Source organism: Mustela nigripes, chromosome 12, assembly GCF_022355385.1.
Source record: "Mustela nigripes isolate SB6536 chromosome 12, MUSNIG.SB6536, whole genome shotgun sequence".
NCBI classification, from domain to species: Eukaryota; Metazoa; Chordata; class Mammalia; order Carnivora; family Mustelidae; genus Mustela; species Mustela nigripes.
Genome location: NC_081568.1, coordinates 27,916,221 through 27,937,840, shown reverse-complemented (window position 1 = coordinate 27,937,840; position 21,620 = coordinate 27,916,221). Strand labels below are relative to the sequence as shown.

Below are 21,620 nucleotides of genomic sequence, written 5' to 3'. Positions count from 1 at the left end.
ATGACATGAAAGACAAAAAAGGGCTAAAAGTCAGTCCTCACTAAAGGAGATGAATAGAAGTGATAACTAATGGCACTGTGATCTGGATTTGTTCCTGAACCACCAGATTCATAGGACAACAGAGGATATTAATTGGACCATTGGAGGATATTAATCAGACCATTGAAAGGATTGAAATAAGATTTGTAGACAAAGCAATGTGATCACATCAATATTAAATGGTGTGTTCATAATGCAGATATATTTTTCACGGGGAAGATAGAATACCAGAACAGACGATAATTGTGAATGCACATGCATAGAATCACATAGTACAAGGGAAAACTAGAATAATATTGGGAGAGTTTTACAAATCTTCTAATGAATAAGTTCAGATGTTTATAAAAATATAACTTCTTTGTCATGCCCATTCAGAACTATAGACCCACCTTTGGAGGTTCAATGCTTCTGGTCAAGACCTGGCCTTCCAGGGGGGCTTAACACTTAGGAGACACTGGCACTTGTTACCAATATTTAGTTATTTTCCAAAGAAACTCTGAGCAATTAACGTAGGTATTTTTTCTTTGGGAATCAGATTTTGGGACCTTGAGATTGGAGACTAGCAGAGATTTTAAGCAGGTACATGGGGAAAGGGGGTATGGGGATGGCAGCACGAAGTAAATAGAGCACTTAGGAGGTGGGAAAATTCAGAGAGTCCTTAAAATGGAGACAGGTAATGTCTCAGTCACCTGGTAATGGAACTATCTTGAAAGTGATTTCCTAAGGTCTCTATCATTCCTGGTTCAGAGTATCTTCTCTGTGGAGTGTGTGGTGGATCGAGAGGGTTAAGGAGACTCACGAACCCCTCCTTCCAATTGCCCCAGGTTAGGGAGGGTGAGGACACATTAACCAGTGGAGTGATTACTGAGAGGAGGAACAGCTGCATAAGAATTAACAAACAGGAAGAGAGGCAAAATCCACTCCTCTCCTCTTCCCCAGCTCTTTGCAAACACATTTCCTTGGCTGCCAACACAGCACATGCTTCCAGAATCCACAGGTTACTGGGCAGTTCTCCTGGGACAGGGCTCTGGGCACAGGGTTGTGCTCTGAAGCTAGAACAGGAGTCAGCATGGCGGGGCAGTGGACACTCCTGCTTGCTGCCTTCCTTCTGCCTGGATTCCTGCTCTCAGAGGCTGCCAAAATTATGACTGTATCATCTTCCCTAGGTGAGGACTTGGCAGAAGAATTAGAGACAGCTGCTTCCTAGGCACCTCAGCTATGGCTCAGGCAGACAGCCCTGGGTCAGAGTGTCATTCCATATGGTTTTCCAAACAGGGCTTGGATCCCACACTAGGGAGAAGAGGGAGTGGGTCTGGAGAAAGAAAAAGCAGTTTCCTTTCCTCTCTCGCTCTCTCTCTCTCTCTTTTTTTTTTTTTTAATTTTATTTATTTATTTGACAGAGAGAGATTGAAAGACCTGCGGATCCCCTTACCCAAGAATTCAACACTGCCACAGGATGCAAACAGCAAGAGGTTCTTTATTGTTACGCAGGCGCCTGCGGATGGTCAGCGCGCGCCTGCGGGTGGTCAGCAGCTCCTGCTAGCTGAGCACACCTGGCTGGGGTGGTGCAGGATTTTTATAGACAGGTACAAACAAGTCCCGGATGGGACGGGGCCGATTGGCTGACAATTTGAACATTTGAAAAAAGGCATACTTGGTGTTAGCGGATTGGCTTTGGAAGACCCCCTCGCGCGAAGAGAAAGGCGGGAAGGGGAAACAAAGAGGGGAAGTTTGACCTTATTACTCAGCAGAAAGACATCCTGCCTACCTGACTATGCAGCCCCCTGTCTACGTGACCTACGTGACCATGCAGCCCCCTTGCCTATGTGACCATGCCTTGGCTATTAGGAGAAGGTATCTTGTTCAAACAGGAGACAAGTGTCATGCCCTAAAAGCCAAGAGGTTACAGAAAGGCAAAAGAGCAGTTACATTGAATTCAACCCTGGGGGAAGGGTCTTTTCATTGCAAGGGGAGGAGGGGTACTCTTACACAACAAAAGAGCAGTTAATTAGTTAACGACGGTGAGGGGGGGGTCTTTCATTATCACAAGCAGACAGAGAGAGAGGGGGAAGCAGGCTCCCCGCTGAGCACAGAGTCCGATGCAGGGCTCGATCCCAGGACCCTGGGATCGTGACCCAATCTGAAGGCAGAGGATTAATCCACCAAGCCACCCAGGTGCCCCTCCTTTCCTCTCTTTTTATCTGCTCTGGAGGTGATTCCCATTGTGCATAACTGGGGCCAGAATTTAGTTCCAGTGATGACCTGGAGACCTTGAGTCATCTACTCTAGGGAAGGTAGGCACTTTGAGAGGTACACCCTAGAAGTCTGGGGGTGTGCAGTAGATGCCAGTAGAAAGTGGAAGGTGAGGTAAGTATCAGGCTCTTGGAGGCCAAGGATGGGGGCTTTTGGGGGCAACAGTATAGAATGGGAATGTGTCATTAATAAGACACCTGGAGAACTGACAGGGCAGAGGAGGGGGCCCCAGGATAATCAAGATCTTGGGATCCCCTCTCTTTTTTCACCCTTGGTGGTGGAAGGTTTTGAAAGACAGTGAAGCAGTTAGTTCTATGTGAGCTCAGGTTTATTTCCTTTATTTTTTGCCTCCAAAGGCAACAGAAGGGGAATAAGAACATTTATCAGGATAAGGAGGCATCATAGGATAGAATTTCCTCAAGACTCTTTTGGATCCATTGTGAAAGGATAGGGGGCTCTGATGATCACTTTTAGATCCCTGTGAATCTGGGATCTTAGACTTTAAGAAACCATTGAGTTCATCTAACTGGGCATCACTCTTTTTATTTCCTGAGAGGCACTCTGAGGGTCAGGGGAATGAGGGGCCTTTTGCAAGAGCACATCAGACCTTCATGATAGACACACTTGGACTTTACACACTGTTTCTTACCTTCAACCTGTCTTCTTCCCCAAACTCTATACAGTAAGGATTCCTAAAAGTCAGTATTTTAAAAACCTTGATTTTTATTTTAAATCAATTTTTTAATAATAGTGGCAAAAAACAAAAACTAGAAGAAAACAAACTTCCTTACTCTTCAAAGCACGTCTCCTCCAGACTCTGAGAGGGAGTAGGTGTGGTTTGGAGACACTGGAAGCCTCACCTCTAGCCCAGAATGCACTGGGCTCACCAAGACCTCAGGAATGGCTGCCTCTGTAGATGGCTTGTCCCGTGTGTCCTTTCTTTCCAAGGGCTAAATGTGAAGGCAGAGCAGGCAGTCTGAGAGAGTAGGGGTTTTTGTTTTCTATAATCCTTGTTACCTCAGGCAGGACAAGCACAGATATAAAAGACTAGAGTGATTTCCACAGATACACACCTTTCCGATAGTCCTACATCCCTCTCTGCTGACCCAATAATCATGAAATCTTCATCTTGCTAACAATCCCACTTCTTAGTGTGGGCAAATTCTATTCCTTTATTACTGATATGGCATTCTCTGTCTCTGAGACCCATAGACTAAAATAAAAGAGGTCCCGTGATCACTCATGGTTCTAGAAAATCATTGATAGAACTTGTACCTCCCAGAAGATCAAAGTTCTCATTCCTTAGAATCTCAGGAGTCTTAGGATGGGTGACACCCCAGTCTGTCACATACAGGATCCTGTAGTTCCACCCAAGGGTTCATAGTTATCCTGAATGCCTTAATTAGATGTTCAGCAATTTTCAGGCCTGAAACATCCTGCCAAGTATATTTGAATCTCCCAGGATTTTGATTCTAAAGGGTGGGTCTACGTCCTTCTGCTTCAAATCCTATTTCTTGGACTGTTATTTAAGTTCCCATGGGTCTGTTCCCACTCTAACATGAATTTCCAGACAGAAGTATTCTATAAAGAGCTCTGACTGATTGTCCACTACGCACCCTTCCCAATCCCACACAGCACTGTTTCTAATTTCCAGTACAGTTATTTCTTTAGGGCATGGTGTCTCCTAAGGTCTGGCTAATATCAGTATGTACCTCAGATCAGGAATTCCTTAAGGCCCAAGAAGAGAAGCTCATCACACTGACATGAAGACTATGAGTCACAAAAGGAAGTGTCTGATGGAGGATTGCCCCAGGTCAAGATTTGGACAGACCAGACAGAGATATCTTTGTTGGAGCATATCCAGAGTGAGATGGGGGTACGGAAGTAATTTATTTTCCTTGGATCACCATGAACACTACTCTGCCCCCTTATCTTGCATATCCCCATCCTCCACATCAATTTCAGACTCTGTTCACATTTTTACAAAAATGAAATTTTATATTGTTCCTAGGTGGAAGCCATTATCTCCTGCTGGACCGGGTATCTCAGATTCTTCAAGATCATGGTCATAATGTCACTATGTTTCTTCACATAGAAGAATTTTTAATCCCAGGTATGTTTTTTTATGAATCATTTCATTCTTCTATCCCAGAGAGACAGTGTCTTCTGTACAGCACTGCTTAGCACAAAATCTGTTTGAATCTAGCTATATTGAAAGAAGGGGAAAAATCTGTGTGTGTCTGTTTTTATGTTACCTGCTGGATATTATAATAGGCTGTATAGACCAGGACCCCACATGCCATAACTCCATGGCTTACCCCCTTACCTAGGTGTCACTTCATTTCAGGCAAACCTCCATACATGATTATGATCATTTTGATAATTGCTGCTCTGTGGTGTGCCTTTAATTGTATTGAACAGAACGGTTTAGTCATATTTCTAGCTTCTGTTATGTAAGGAGAGCTGTTCTTTCTCTTTTATAGGTTACTTTCTACTCTTGTTATGAGACCAGAATTTTAAGAAAGCTTCTTAAAAGAATGTCTTTTGGTCATATCCTAGGATCAGAATCTATCAGTGGGATGATCCTATTTTCTTGAGAAGTCACTGACTGTCCTTGACTTTGTGCATAGTGATGTTAGATGTTCTTGGGTCACTGGATCCAAAAAATTTGTAGCTAAGATGAAACTCATCAATCAGGTCAAGTCTCTTGTTGACAGACAGGAATATAGAGGACCGAAGAACTCAAAAGATTTGTTCATGTTCACATAGCAGGTGAATAATAGAGTTGGGTAGATCTGGAACTTTAACTCTGGGTTTCTCATTCAGAATTGCTGAAACTTTACTTAAAAAAACCCAAATTAATCATTTTTGATGAAAACAAATATGAGCAATTATGAACATTTGGAGTTGAACTTCAGGCTCTGTTACGGTTTAATCATCTAAATTGGCTTCTATTTTGTTCACTGGATATCCTTTCTATCCTTCCTATACACATCCCTTTGTTTGTCAGTCTAATTGTGTATTTGCCTTGACTGACAACCATGGTAGTTGTAGTCCATGATTGTTTCATTTTGGTGATTTCTATGGATTGAGGAACTGCTGAAAGCTGTAGACATTCTACCTCTTTGACAAATATACCTACACTCAAAACTACTAACCATTCAGGGGACCCATGGATTCTTTTAGTCTTATTCTTGTTTCCAAGTTTTACTAGTCCAGAGTTTCTTGCAACATTTACCATTCACTGGGGATTTCTGAGGTTTTGAAATAGATTATTTTCTCTTCAGCAGTAGACCTTGGGGGAGGTCTGCAAATAAAGAAACATGTGATTGGGTTATTTTTGTTGACTTGATTGCACACTCAATATTGAAACTTTAGAACCTGCATTAACTGCCTGCTTGGATAACTTCCCCATAAGGTTTTTATTTATAACTTTCATGAATAAATGGCTGCAGAAAAACTCAGTTAGCTCCATTTTATATTGCTGAGACATAGGATTGTTCTAATCAATAACTGAAATCACAAGTTTAAGATGCCAATTTCAAATGGACTTAATTGTCTGCAATTCTGACTCTTCCTTTTCCTAAGAGAGCTTGTCATGCCTCTCCTTTTACCAGGTAGATAGATATTCTCCAGATGACAGTTCTTCTTTTGTATTGGGGATCTGTGCACTTACATCTTTGGTTCTCAGGGGGCTTGCCTACAAACATTTAAGTAAATTTCTGCCTGGTGGGATATTGTCCTGACCAGATAATTCCACCCCTTGAAGTCATTTAGTCCAGCTTTCTTTGGGTATGGAGGCAGGAGAGGAGATCAGTAGCTAATGTAAGGAAGCTCTATGTTGAAATTCAAGCTTTGATTAGACTCATGGGCTCCTTAGTTTATCTATGAAGCAGTGCTCACTTTAGCCCTGGGAGTTAAAAAACCCAGTATCTTAGTCTGCTGTTACCAAGGGGAGGTCAGTTTCTTATTGCTGGGGTCTATAGAGTTTAATAAATTACAACCATTATTTTCCTCTGAATTTTAGATCCTATTGAGAGAAATTACAGAAGTTGGATCAAAATGCACCTTTATCTAGCTGATCGGGGAGCTTTCCATAGATCTTCAATAACTCTCAAGACTGAGTAGTAGCTTGAGAAGAGGCTCTGTATAACCTCTGGGTTTTGTTGTGTTTCATTCTTTATGGTGCCTTGGGTAGTTTCTTCCCATGTTTGCACTGACCGTTCTCAGGAAGAACCCAACCCCAGAGCTTTCTCTCCCCATAACTCTCTTGTGGTATTCTGCCCTGTGAGTTCCAGCTGCCATATCCTGCCCCAAATCTGATGTGCTCCCTCAGGGAGATGGCCAGGCCAGATCTGGGTATCTCCTTCATGAGCTCTATCTTGGAAGTTTTCTCCAGCTGTCCACAAATATCCTGTACTACCTGGGTTGCAATGTCTAAAAACCATTTTAGCATGTATTTGGTCTGGTTTTATTTAGTAAAGAATTTCAATATGGTCCTGTCATCTTCTTGTGGGCACAGATTGAAGTTCCTTATCTTCATTATTTAAACCATTGTATGGAAATAATATTTTCAATTTGTTACCTTTGGATATATACATATGATAACATATGTCTGTATTTATACCTGTGAAACTATCAACATTGTCAAGATAACAAATATATTTGTTCCTCACTAGAAGATGTCTAATGTCCTTCTGCAATCTCCCCTCCTGACTCTCCCACCTTTCCATTCCCATTTCCTAATGATCCCCAATATGTCACCCTATGTCAGATTGTATCATATAGATTTTATAGAAATCAGATCACAATTATGCTGTCTCAGATTTTGGTTTATTGAACTCAACAAAAAGTATTTTGTGATTCATTTATAATGTGTGTATGCATAGTTCACTCACTTTTATTGCTGAATAATGTTCAATGTATTTATTGCCACAATGTTTTTATTTATTTGCTTGTTGATGGGCATTAAGTGTGTCTCCTATTTGAGCTATTACAAATAAACCTGCTGTGAAGAGTTGTGTACAAGCCTGTGTATAAACATGTATTATCTTTTCTTTGGATTAACTGGTAGGAGTGCAGTAGCTGAACCGTATGTTAGGTGTATATTTCACTTTTGAAGAAAGGGCCACACCATTTCCCAAGAGGCTGTAACATTCCTTCTCACAGCCGAAGTGACTGCAAGTTCTATGCATACCACATCCTTGCCAATACTTGATAAGGTTAGTCTTTTCGCTTTTAGTCACCATTGTGTAAGTGTTTAGTTGTATTTCATGGTGGTTTTCACATGCATTTCCTTTATCACTAATGATGCTGTACATTTTTTTCATGTGCTTGTCATTCATTTATCTTTACTGGTAACTGTTTGCCAAATTTGCCATTCATAAATTGGGTTATTATTATAAATAGTTCTTATTATTGAATCTTCAGATATTTTGGATATAAGTCTTTTATCAGATATAAATCTGCAAATATTCTTTCCAATCCATGACTTATCTTTCACTCTCTTTGGAAGAGCAGAATATTTAACTCGATGAAGTCTAATTTCATGCTTCTGTGGCATGTATTGGTATGAATATATGATTTTTTTTTTGCTTGTTTTGTCAAAATAATGAGTGACACTGATTTACAAGTGTTAAACTAACCTTTTGTCCTGGGAACGAATTCCACTTGGTCTCAATGTGTTTTCTCTTTTATGTAATTTTCGATGTAATTTGTTCAATTTTGGTTTAAATTTTATATCCGTGTCCATGTGGTTCCATGGTTCTCTGATTTTCTTGGGATTTTTTTCTTTCTTTTTTCTGGCAATATTATCAGTGCAATAGTTTCCTGACAGAGTGAATTGGATAGTATTCCTCTTTCACTTTTCTGGAAGACTTTGGGTAAAACTATTGTTTCTTCTGAAATTGTTGTAGCCACCCTGAGAGACTGTTGTTGATTTCTAACTTCTCCCCACCCCAAAGTTAGATTGGAATGTTGAGATTTATAGCCTTGTATACACACAAAGAGGTTATAAAGTGGTTTATTAGGGGCTCCTGGCTCACTCAGTTGGTAGAGCATGCAACGTTCAATCTTGGGGTTGTGGGTTTGAGCCCTTACTTTGGATGCAGAGATTACTTAAACATAAAATATTTAAAAATATGCAATGGCTTATTAATAACATAATCAGGCTTCATGGAGAGAGTAAAGAAAGTCTCAATCTGGTCCAAACATACATTGAGAGAGCAGGGAAAAGAGGATGCTTTTGGGCTTTTATGGTAGTCGGTGGTGGGGCTGGAATGGGTGTTTCCCTTCATGTTTGACTGATGATGAGAACATCCTGTTTCATTTATTTCAGTTGGATCTTTTATAAGAAAGTCGATTATGGCATTTTATGAGACCTGCTGCCTGAGGCTGTTGAGGGAGCTGAATGTTTCACTGAATGTCTTGTTCAAAAGACCAGCATTGTGCATGTAGAGAAATGAAGCAGTGCCTTGGTCATTCATAATCAGTAATGTCTGAAAATCTGTAGAGGATAAGGAGTCTTGCTTCATGCTGTGTGTTGTGTCTTTGGTGTGTGGAGACACATGTGTAACCTTCAGGTATATTTTGGATATCTATATGGCAAGAGTTTCTGTGCTCTTTACTCAAATGGAACAACCTTTTGTCTTTATAGGTCTCTTTGGAATGCCTTTTTCTTCTTTTAGTTAACTTTGGTAGTTTCTGTCTTTAAGAATTTGTCCATATCACCCGTTCTCCTATAGTCCTTTTCATTTCTGTGTGGTAATTAGTGGTGTTCCTTCTTTCATCTGTGGTGCTAATAATTTGTATCTTTCTTGTTTGTAAATGTTCTTGATATTTTCAAAGAACTGGCTCTGCTTTTATTGACTTCTGTTGGTTTTCTATTTCCAATTTCATTAGTTTCCCCCAGTCTTTGTCAATTTCGCCTTCTGTTTGAGGTTTAGTACACTTTCTTCGCTGGTGTCTTAAGGTGGAAGAATAGGGTATTGATTTGATAACTTCCTTTTTAAGATAAGCACTAAAACTCCAAGTTCCCTTTTAACCGCTGCTTTTGGCATCCCATAGCTTTTGGTGTGTTGTATACCATTTTTAATTTTTTGTAAGTATTTTATGATTTCCCTTGTAATTTCTCTTTGATATGTGCATTATTTATAAGGATGTTAATTTCCATAATTTGTGAATTTTCTGTTTTCTGTCTGCTGTTGATTTCTTTTCTTTTCTTTCTTTCTTTTTTCTTTTTTTGCTGTTGATTTCTAACTTCATCCTGGTGTGGTTAGATAGCCTGTGATAAGTATGTTTTAACACCTATTGAGACTTATTGTGGCTAAACAATGGACTCTGCTGAAAAATGTCCTATGTACTCTTGAGAACAATGTGTATGCTGCTGTTGGGCAGAGTGTTCTGTGTATGTCTATTACACCAAGTGGATCAATGTGTGTACGTCTTCTGTCTCCTAACTGATCTTCTTTCTGGTTTTTCTATCTATTATTGAAGAGTGGATATTGAAATATCCAGCTGTCAGTTATTGCTTTAGCTATTTTTATGGTCTCTCATTAGGTGAATATGTGCTTATAATAGTCCTATCTTCTTGCTGTGTTGAACATCTATTAATATTTAATGTCCTTCTTTGTTTCTTGCAATCTTACTTGATTTAAAATCTGTTGTGATTGATATTTGGTCATCTGCTTTCTTTTGCTTATTCTTCACTTAGAATTTCTTTTCCCATCATTTTCCTGTCTGTCTGTCTCATTGGACCTACAGTGAGTCTCTTGAACACAGTATGTACAGTTGGATCATGTTTTTCTTTGTGTGGGTGTTTATAGGCTTTTTGTTTTTGTATTTTTAAAAATACATTTGGTTTTTTGGGAATAATGGTAGATTTACAGGAAAGCTGCAAAGATAGTACAGGAAGGTTCCACAGACCCCATCCTCTTTTTTCCATTGTTAGTCCCATTTTATTTTTAATTTTTTAAAGTATTACTTTTTATTGAAGTATAGTTGATACATAATGTTTCAATAGTTTCAGGTATGTGACATATTGATTTGTCAACTGTTCATGTTATGAAGTATTCACCACAAGTATGGCTTGCATCTGTCACCTCACAAGGCTATTACATTTGGATTATATATATATATTTAATTTAATTTAATTTTTTCAGTGTTCTAAGATTCATTGTTTATGCACCACACCCAGTGCTCCATGCAATATGTGCCCTCCTTAATACCCACCAGGCTCACTCACCCCCCATCTCCCTCCCTTCCAAAACCCTTAGTTTGTTTCTCAGAGTCCACAGTTGCTCATGGTTCATCTCTGCCTCCGATTTCCCCCAATTCACTTTTCCTTCCCTTCTCCTAATGTCCTCCATGTTATTTCTTTTACTCCATAAGTAAGTGAAACCATATGATAATAGACTCTCTCTGTTTGACTTATTTCACTCAGCATAATCTCCTCCAGTCCCATCCATGTTGATACAAAATTGGGTATTCATCCTTCCTGATGGAGATGTAATATTCCATTGTATGTATGGACCAGATCTTTATCCATTTGTCTGTTGAAGGACATCTTGGCTCTTTCCACAGTTTGGCGACTGTGGCCATTGCTGCTGTGAACATTGGGTACATCTGTTTTTGTCCATTGTGTCAATGTCTGTCTTTTCATTGGAGAGTTTAATCATGTTCACTGGATGTAATTGCTGATAAGGAGAAACTTCTGTCCTTTTGATACTTGTTTTCTATATATCTTATAGGTTTCTTGTTCTTCACTTTCTCTATTACCATTTCTTTTGTGTTTAGCTGATTCTTGTGAAATGTTAAATTCTTGTGCCATTCCTTTTGTGTATGGCTATAGTTATTTTTTATGTGTGTTACGATGGGGATTTAATTTAACATGCTAAAATCTATGCTACTCACATTTTAATTTATAACAGTTTAACAAAATTCAGAAATTCTCCTCATATAATGTTTTTTCATCCCTTGCATCATTGATATCACAAAATTACATTTTTTTACATTGTGTGCCCCAAACATAAACTATCATTAATTTAAGTGTGTTAGTACCTTAAATTACAGAGAAAACTTGGAGTTACAAAGTTTAAATACTTGTTTTCAAACTAATAATATATTTTTTACAAAAATGTACTATTTTCAAAAAACATGTAGAAAGTTCAAGTCAAGTTAGAAAGCATTGCCATAATACTAGCTATCTAATTCCCTATGCATTCACCTCTATTAAAATCTTTATTTTTCCATATCTCTTGAGTTACTATCTGGTGGCTTCCTTTTTCCCAGGAGGGCTCCCTACTGTCAGTGTAGGCCTGGTGGTAACAACCAACTTTAGCTTTTGTTTACCAGGAATGTGTTAATAGGAATGTCACTTTTGAAGTGTTGCCAGATACTGAATTTTTTGTTGATCGTTCTTTTTCTTAGCACTTGGAATATATTAGCCCACTGCCTTCTGGGCACCAAAACTTCTGATTAAAAATCTGTTGATAATTTTAGGGGTGCCTGGGCAGTTCAGTTGATTAAGCATCTGACTCTTGATTTTGGCTCAGGTCATGATCTCAGCGTTGTGAGATCCATCCCTATGGCTGGCTCCATGTTGGCAAGGAAACCGCTTGAGGTTCTCTTTCTCTCTCTTTCCTTGGATGCCTATCCTCCCTCCATAAAAAGAAATCTATTCTTCATCTCATTGACATCCTTCAGAAAAAATTTTGTTGAGTAAATCAGTCATTTGTATGCGATGAGTCACTTTTCTCTTGCTGCTTTTATTATTTTTACTTTTTAAGTTTAAATTCAATTAGCCAGCATATAGTACATCATTAGTTTCAGATATAGCATTCAATAATTCCATATAATTCAATTCCAGTTGTATATAACACCAGGGCTCATCATTTTACATGCCCTCTTTTGCTGCTTTTACTATTCTCTCTTTATCTTTCTAAATTTTAATTATAATGTGTCCTGGTGTGGGTGTCTGAGTTCATTTTCCTTGGAGTTTATTGAGTTTCCTGGATGTTTCTATTCATATCTTTCACCCAGTTTATGGGATTTCAGCCATTATGACTTAAAATATTCTCTCTATTCCTTTCTTTCTGTCTTCTTCTTCTGAGCATCCACAATGCATATGTTGGTCCCTTAGGCTGTGTTCTTTTTTTCAGTGTTTTAACGTTCTGTTCTTTGCATTTGATAATTTCCATTGTCTTATTTTCAGGTTCACAGATTATTTCTTCTCTCCCTCAAATCTGCCTTTGAATCCTCCTAGTGAAATTTTCATTTCATTTATTACATTTTTCAGTGCCACAATTTGTTTTTGAAATTTTTTTTAGATTTTCTATGCTTTATTGATATTTCTACTTTGCATACATTTTTTGTAACCTTCTCTCCATTTTCCTTTAGTTGCCTGGGAATCTTCAAAGCCGTTATTTTAAAGTCATCGTCTAGTATATCTGCCATCAGGTCTTTCTCAGGGACAATTTCTATTGATTTATTATTTTTCTCTGAATGGGCTTCAGTTTCCTGTTTCTTGGTGTGTCTTATGATTTTTGTTGAAAACTGACTAATTGAATTTAACAATGTGTTAAATCTGGAGATGAGACTCTCCTCCCTTCTACAGAGTTTGCAGGTTTTTGCTATTAATTTGCTTATTACTTTTGTATTGTGATTGTGTCAGGCTGCCTTTGTGGTGAGGCTCAACCTGAGGTATAAATTTTGGTACTTTCAGATCTTTTCTGAAAGATCTTTCAAGCATTTTCTTGGGCACAGATGGACAATTGTCATCTAGGTGCAGAGACAGATTCTTGGTTCTCCCCCATCTTCCTAGAATATTTACCACTACCTTCTGACCAACTTTTCTGTTCAGCATTTATGTATATTTAGTTGAATTTGTGTGTGTACATATAAAATAAAATTTTGACCAGTTTCTGTTTGAATGTGTGTCCAGGAAAGCTCTTATACTCTCATGCTGGAAGTGAGCCCCAACAATTATTTCTTGATGGTGTCAGGGATGGAAAGACCTTCAACTGACAGGTAACTCTTCACAGGAATTCAACTGAGGTGCCACGGCTTGTGCTTTGTGTAGGGCAGCAGCACATCCCTCTTGTGAGCTCCTGTGTGAATGTTTGTGTCCTGAGTGCCCGAGCTGGATGAATCTCTGCAAAAGGAGGTTGTCCTTGATGCAATGTCATACATGTACTTCTGGAGAAAACTGAATGCGGTTAAGGTCTTGCCGGGAAAGCTTGTGTGCAGGTTGTTGAGGGAGTCCATAAGAAAGCAGTTACAAATGATTTGTCTCCTGCCAAGGTGAAGGTGAGGAGACACTGCAGCTGAGAGCTTGTTGAAATAGGAATTGATTGCCAAATAGAAATCATTGCCAAATCTATGCATGTAAAGCATCTATTAGTACTTAAACATAGTCTGCAATTTCAGTAATAATTAGAAATGGGGGGTCTTAGCATGCTACATCATGTCCATAGCCTTATAGTAATCCACTGCAAGGCATCATTACTTCTTTTCTGGTTTAAGAATAGTCTGAATTAGGCTATTAAAATTTTATAAATTAGAGAATCAGTGGAGATAATCACTCTTTGCTTAACATATTCTACGTAATGGTTAAATCTTATTATAATCCTTAAAGATACTCTTTTAATATATATTTGGGTGTATTAACAGTTTTAATATGTTGGGAAGATCCAAAGGGTCCCTTTTTGTCAAAATTACTGTACATGCTAAAACCTTAATTTTATTTTTGTTAATGACTTGTTACATAAGAGCAACCATAGCCACCAGGAGATAATATAAAAAATGGCTATTATGACTATGGGATATTTAGTCCCAGTAGTTAAGACAGGGCATGCAAATCTGTCCTCTATAACTAATATTTTTGACTCCTTAGAGTACAGGAATTTCTTTGATAAATTCAGTGAGCTTTTCTTATGTATCTGTTATTTTTGCCCAAGTATTCATTAAGACGATTAAGGTTTGTCATTGGTATATCTCATTCAATGTTTAAAGTAATTTAGAAGCTTTGATGTAGAGGACAAAAGCCATTCTGTGCTTTTCTTCTGTTCTAAAGGCTTTTTACAAGTAATGTTAAATTCCACATGTATCAAAGCTGAGACCTCTGTTTTATTTTCTTTCCTGACTTTCCCACCGTGCTTTCCGCCTGTCTTTCCTCTTTGTTTGGGTTGTTGTTAGATGTGTTTTGGGTCCGTGTTTGTTCTAACCTGCTCATATTTTTAAATTTCTCCCTCGGAGCACCCCAATTAGTATCATCAAGGCTAGGTAGCAGTGCCTTGCTAGCAGTGATTTTGAGAGACCTGAGATTGAGTTTGAATGAACCTGTTGAGTTAATCTCCATGGGGGTGTCATCAGTGTTTTTCCCTGTTCCTCTTTTTTTTTTTTTTTTTTTTTTAGGGAAAAACATTTTATGATCATGGATTAGAAAAACTAATATTGTTAAAATGTATACTACCCAAAACATGTAGTGCAATCCCTATCAAAATGCCAACAGCTTTTTCTTTCCCAGAACTTGAACAATCTTCAAATTTATATGGAACTATGAAAAGGATGCAGGGTAGGCAAAGCTGTCTTGAAAAAGGAGAACAGAGTTGGAAGTATCATAAAAAATAACATGGAGGACAAGGGAAGGGAGTTGGAGGAAATTGGAAGGGGAGGTGAACCATGAGAGACTATGGACTCTGAAAAACAATCTGAGGGGTTTGAAGCAGCGGTGGGTGGGAGGTTGGGGGAACCAGGTGGTGGGTATTAGAGAGGGCACAGATTGCATGGAGCACTGGGTGTGGTGCAAAAACAAGGAATACTGTTATGCTGAAAATAAAAAAAGAAAAAGAAAAAGAAAAAGAAAGCTGCTTTGTACATTAATAAAAAAAGTAGAAAGATCACAACTGCACAAGCTAACCATACACATACACGCTGTTCCTCTTTTATTTATTATTTTTTTTAATTTTTTAATTTTTTATAAACATCTACTTTTATCCCCAGGGGTACAGGTCTGTGAATCACCAGGTTTACACACTTCACAGCACTCACCAAAGCACACACCCTCCCCAATGTCCATAACCCCACCCCTCTTCTCCCCACCCCCCTCCCCCCAGCAGCCTTCAGTTTGTTTTGTGAGATCACGCTGTTCCTCTTTTAATCAAGGTTTTCTTTAAGCTAAAGAGATATAATCGGCAGTGGTAGCAAAAGCATTTTCTAGGTTTGTAGAGTTATTTCTACTTTTGTAGGTGTGGATCTCTTCCTACCTATGACATGGTGACTGTCCTTCTTCACACCATTCATTGTACTTGTAAACTGGAATCAGTCTTACCCAGAGCACTGTTCATAATGGGGACAGTACTTGAGACACGCAACCATGGGTCACAGGTTAATGTACTATGTACTATGTAGTCTAGTGTCAATCATGGCTCATGCTGGGATTCAGAAGCACAATCTAAGCTAACACAGAAAACAGGTTTGGTGAGACACATGGTCCCGGCCACTGAAAGGCTACTCCCATACTTTTGTCCCCAAATGCCAATTATGAAAGCTTCTGAGTAGGGAGGAGGTGAAGATTCCCCTACTTGGGTCTGGTTTGCTTGGCTTAAAACTCCTCCTCACTTAAGAGATGGCATGTTGAGGCTTTCTTCTCTGTTTGCCAAGATATGTCCCAGAAGTTTAAGGGGGGGATAGAACTTGAAAGCTGTCATCAGTCCAACCTCAAGAATGGTGTCAGACTCCTTTACACATGACTTATGGGAGAAATTCTGGGATGTGAAGTAGGGCTGCAGAAGACCGCTTTTTAAAATCTAGAGTTTGGTAATTCTTTTGGCAGAGTGAAAAACCTGTGCATATATCACTTTAAATTTTAATGAAAATGATTTCTTTTTATAGGTGGGAAATGCCTGGGAAGCTGGGATAAAACATGTATTTAGATATGAAGTGTACCATTCACTATATGTACACTCTGGACCAATTATCTGGTACTCTTTTCTCACCTATAAAATGGTGACTAGTTACACCTTTAAGTGCAAACTTTAAACAGAAACTTCTCTTACTTTAAAATGAGTAAAAGTGACTATCATTATATCGTTCTCAATAAAGTTTAGCAGGTTGCATGATTGAAGAAATAAGAAAGCAGAAATACCAAACCAAACCAGTTCAAAAAGCAAACATTTGAATATATATATACAATCCTTGGAGTAAACAAACACGTTATCATCATGTCATTGTTAATTAGGGTTGTATGGTATCATTAAACATTTTCTTATTGGTGTTTTATTTTTAATTTTAATTTTTTTTTTTTTTTTTTTTTTTTTTTAGAAAAGAGAAACATTTCGTACAAAGTTATCAGTTGGCTTCCATCTGAAGATCATAGAAAAGAATTTAAGAAACTTTTTGATTTCTTTGTGACAGAAGCTTTGCTTGGCAGGTAATTTCTTTTATTCTCTGAACGAAACACTTGCCACTTTAGTGATAGAAATGAATGGTTGCATGAATGGATGCTTGCATGTATAGATGGATGAGTGAATGGATGGGGAGATCAATGTTGGTGGCAGTGGATGGATGGAGTGGATGAGTTTTGCACCCCCAAACATTCAGTCTTTGTACTGTTGCTATTCCACTGCAAACATGTATGTATTTTCATATAGTGAGGGAATACATGTATGTATTTCCATATAGTGAGGATTCCTTCTGGATCTTCCAGGCAACATTTCACCTAGATATTTGTTTTCATACTCTACAACAAAGAAGGTGGTTTAGACAACTTAAATTTCTCATTGTTGTTAGGCAAGTGAGACCCACCATGTAATACTTATTTATCCTCTCTTACCCTCACATAAATTCAAGAATAGAAAGATGCTTATGAATATATATATTTTTAAGGATTTTCTTATGTATTTGACAGAGAGAGAGAGATTACAAGTAGGCAGAGAGGCAGGCAGAGAGAGAGGGGGAAGCCAGGCTCCCAGTTGAGCAGAGAGCCTGATGTGGGGCTTGATCCCAGGACCCTGTGATCATGACCAGAGCTGAAGGCAGAGGCTTAACCCACTGAACTACCCAGGCACCCTGAATATTGTTTTTTTAATACCTTCAACCACTGTCTTTTAAACTCATTTGAAAAACCAAGTATCTTGGTGATACAAAATGAGTGAATAACCTGAGAGTAGTGTTCATTACCTGGGAAATATAGAAAGTTGTCACTTATCATGTTATAGGGAAAAGACACAAATTCATTCCTGCTGGGTTAATACAGTGGCCTCATCTCTATCTCCCTTCTTTCCATAGAAATTTTATTTGCTACAAGGTGATTCTAAAATCTGGCTTTTTCCATAAATCCTTTTTCCTTAGTCAGACTAGAAGACTAAATTCTCTCATCTATAAGAGATCTGATCTAAAGTTCTCATTTGAAACTTTGTTTATTTTATCTTGTGTTGCTACTCACATATTTAAAAATTATATGTCTTGTCTCTTCTACCTCACTTGATTATTTTAGAGACCAGTTTTATATACGTTAGATATGGTATAATATGTGAAGCACAGCACTTTCCTGTATTTATTCAATGGATTAACTTAATTTCCAATATGATTAATGCTCTACTTTTAAAGAATTTGTACTTCATATCTTGAATTTTCAATGATATTAACCAATATTTCTTTATATAAAATCTTTTATAATGTAATAGAGAATAATTTCAGCTAATCATCTATTGTCACATGAAGGTGATTTTAAATCCCATGTATATCTGCATATTGCTAATAAGCTCTCACCTATGGTCCTTCTTTAAGTGGGCTGGTAGGGTAGAATGTTGCACAGGTTACAGGTTTGCTGGGCCTTGGTTCTCTCAGTCCTTCATTCAATAGGAGGCCCATGGGTCTCCAAAGCACCTGGCCTATAACCTCTCATCAAGAATATTCTCATCTATCACCCATATGCTGTATAAAAAAGGTCATATTCTTTGCAGATACTGATGGCAAAACATTGAGAGACTAATTCCTGGAATAGTGCCATAGAGAAGAGTCTTAATAGGTAGTGGTAAAATTTTAGCATGAACTTTTGTGAATACTCCAGCTGGCATGAAATGGAAGGATAATAGTTAGATTTGAATAGGCTTTTATTTTTGTTTGTTTAAAACTGTTAATCTCTTTAGGTAGGAAGAGATAAATCTCATGTTCAACTTAAGATTTAGATTCTAATACTACTGTCAGAAAGTTCCTTGTATGAGACAATCTGTCAAATTCAGGATATACCCAGTTTCAAATAAATGAATATTGATGCCATGAAGTTATTTCCATAGTTTGGTTAGGAAACAGGATAGTCAGTCACTTGTAAGATGTCAGTATGAAACTTCAACAGAAGAAATGAAACAAATTAACTTCAACAGAACATCACAGAATGTATCAGCTAGACATGGGACTCTGAGATCTACTAGTGACAGAGAATGTTTTCGATGTAGAATGACCTTAAAAAGAACAAAGTAAATCAAAACAAAAAGACGAACTAGAAGGACCATGAATTAACTTTACTAGTGCATACATATGGATTGGCCAGAGAAAGGGGAGGGGAGGAAGTGAGAACATTTTAGGAAGCAGAAACACCCAGAGCAGAGTGATGAGAACAGAGTATTCATTATACACTGGTAAATTATGTGGGCTAATGCCAGATATGATCTTACTTACCTGGGATATGTTCTTTGAGCCAAAGATTCTCTTAAACTTTGTGAAATTACAGCTCCAATGAATATTTGCCATTAATTTTTTTACAGGGAAACACCTGACAATTTTTTTAAGTTAATGGTACAACTGGGAATCCAATGCAGTGATTTGCTCAAGAGAGGTGATATCATGGATTCCCTGAAAAATGAGAACTTTGACCTGATATTCATTGAAGCATTTGACTTCTGTTCTTTCCTGGTTGCTGAGAAGCTTGGGAAGCCATTTGTGGCAATTCTTCCCACACAGTTTAACACTTTGGACCTTGGGCTACCAAGCCCTGTGTCTTATGTTCCAGTATTCCATTCCTTGCTAACTGACCACATAGACTTCTGGGGAAGACTGAAGAATTTGTTGAAGTTCTTTGGTGTTTCCATGAAGCAATGGCAAGTCCAGTCTATATTTGACAACACCATCAAGGAACATTTCCCAGAAGGTCCAAGGCCAGTTCTGTCTCATCTTCTAAGGAAAGCAGAGCTGTGGTTTGTTAACTCTGACTTTGCCCTTGAGTTTGCTCGGCCTCTACTTCCCAATACTGTATATGTTGGAGGCTTAATGGTGAGACCTGTTAAACCAGTACCACAAGTAAGTGAAACCTTAGCTCTCAATATGGACTTCATGGAGAGCTCTTTAATGCAGAACTGGTGTCTCCCCTGCCAGTAGGAACTGGGAGTGATGTAGTGTGAGAAAGACAACAATGAGAATATATATTTTAATTTATTTTATACTATAAATACATATTTATTTTTATATTTTTCTAGTCTATTTTTCGTATTTGATTTCATTTCAAATTTGATTTTATTGTGGTAAAAACAATATGAGATCTACACCCTTATCAAATTTTTAACAGTACAAAATATAATTATTTACTGTAGGGATCATGTGTACCTCACATCTGTAAGATATTATTCATCTTGCTTACCTGAAACTCTTCCTCCATGGAATAACAACTACCCTTTTCCCTCACCCTCCTACCCTTAGAAACCAACTCCCACTTTTGATTCTAAAATGTGACTATATTTGATGCTTTCTATAAGTTAATTTATACAGTATTTGCTATTCTGGCTTATGCCGCTTAGCATAATTTCCCTAAGATTCGTTTTCTCATATTGGAAAATTTCCTCCTTGAAGGGTAAGCAATAGGTAGTATTCCATTATATACATACAATATATACATATTGTATACATATACAACATATACATATTGTATATGTATATATACATATATATCTATATGTATATATATCACAGTTTCTTTACCCACTTATCTTTTGAATGTACATTGTTTCTTACCACATCTAGGCTATTGTGAATAATGCATCAATAAACATGGGAATACAGATATCTCTTTGAGATCTTTATTTTCATTCTCTTGAGTATAGAAAGAGAATCAGATTGCTCCATCATATGGTGGTTCTATTTTTAATTTTGCGGGGAATTTCCATACTGTTTTCCATAGTGCCTTCACCATTTTTCATTCCTAACAACAGTGTATGATAGTTGTTTTTTCTCCATATCATTAACACGTCTTCTGTTTTTTAGTAATAACCATACCAATAGGTGTGAATTCATATCACACTGTGGTATTGATTTGTATTTCCCTGATGACTAGTGTTGCTGAGCATTTTTTCATATATGTGTTTGCCATTTGCATGTTGTCTTTGGATGCATGTCTATTTCAGTCCTTAGCCTACTTTTTAATGGGGTTATAAGATTTTTTAATTTTTTTGTTATGGAGTTGTAGACTTTTCCTATACATTTTAGAGATTAATTTCTTATCAGGGATAGTTTGTAGTATTTTCTATTCTGTACGTTGTCTGTTACCTTCTTGATTTTTTCTTTTACTGTGCAGAAGCTTTTTAGTTTAGTTTAATGTAGTCCTAGTTGGTTTTATGGTTGTTGTTTGTTTTGGTGTTTGTTCATTTTGAATTTGATATTTCATTTTCTTTTGCATTGTGCTATATCACTGAAATCATTGTTAAGACCAATGCCATGAAAGCTTTCCCCTATGTTTTCTTCTAAGAGCTTTGTAGTTTCTTACATTTAAATATTTAAATCTTTAATCCATTTTGAGTTAAGTTTTTTGTATGGTGTAAGGTGAGGGTCAATTTTATTCTTGTTCATGTGAATATCCAATGCTGGGGGTAGGGATTCTGATCAGATGGTGTTTTCAAAGCTATTTGCTGTATTCAGTGAGACTGGTTATACATTTGCCTGGGGTAGAGTTCATCTTCAATTCTTTAAATATATATATATTTAATATTTCTTTTGGGGAGTGAGAGCATGGAGCTTCTTATTCTGATGTCATGCTCTACTCTTTTCAATTTTAAGTAATAGATTTATATTAATCTTATAATTATCAAAAGACAACAAAGCTGATTTTAAATGGTCTCTTGGCTGGCAGATCTTTGGTGTAGTGTTGGATGGAGTCAAAATAGAGCCAGATATGACAATAGAGTAAAGGCTGTGAGCTGGGGACAACCAAACAATGCAGACGAAGAAGAAACGAATTTTTTGAAGAATCGACAAAAGTGTATTAACACTCATTTTTAGAGGATTAAATCAGAACTTCTTAAGAATCATCTAGGGGTAGTTATATACTAATTAATACCACACAA

The 21,620-nt window shown here is 37.6% G+C and overlaps 1 protein-coding gene across 2 annotated transcripts in view; it reads left to right on the top strand.

The window, feature by feature from the left end:
• The first annotated feature begins 1,108 nt into the window (after window positions 1-1,108).
• The window catches only part of LOC132027749 (UDP-glucuronosyltransferase 3A2-like), a 28,708-nt gene continuing 8,196 nt past the window's right edge, over window positions 1,109-21,620 (top strand). The window contains exons 1-5 of one of the 2 annotated variants that reach the window (XM_059416490.1): window positions 1,109-1,205; window positions 4,304-4,405; window positions 7,118-7,123; window positions 16,612-16,720; window positions 19,056-19,587. In XM_059416490.1, coding sequence (XP_059272473.1) covers window positions 1,109-1,205; window positions 4,304-4,405; window positions 7,118-7,123; window positions 16,612-16,720; window positions 19,056-19,587 — 846 coding nt within the window. Of the gene's footprint in view, window positions 1,206-4,303; window positions 4,406-6,645; window positions 6,652-7,117; window positions 7,124-16,611; window positions 16,721-19,055; window positions 19,588-21,620 lie in introns of both variants that reach the window. The other variant, XM_059416491.1, reaches the window with a different exon arrangement.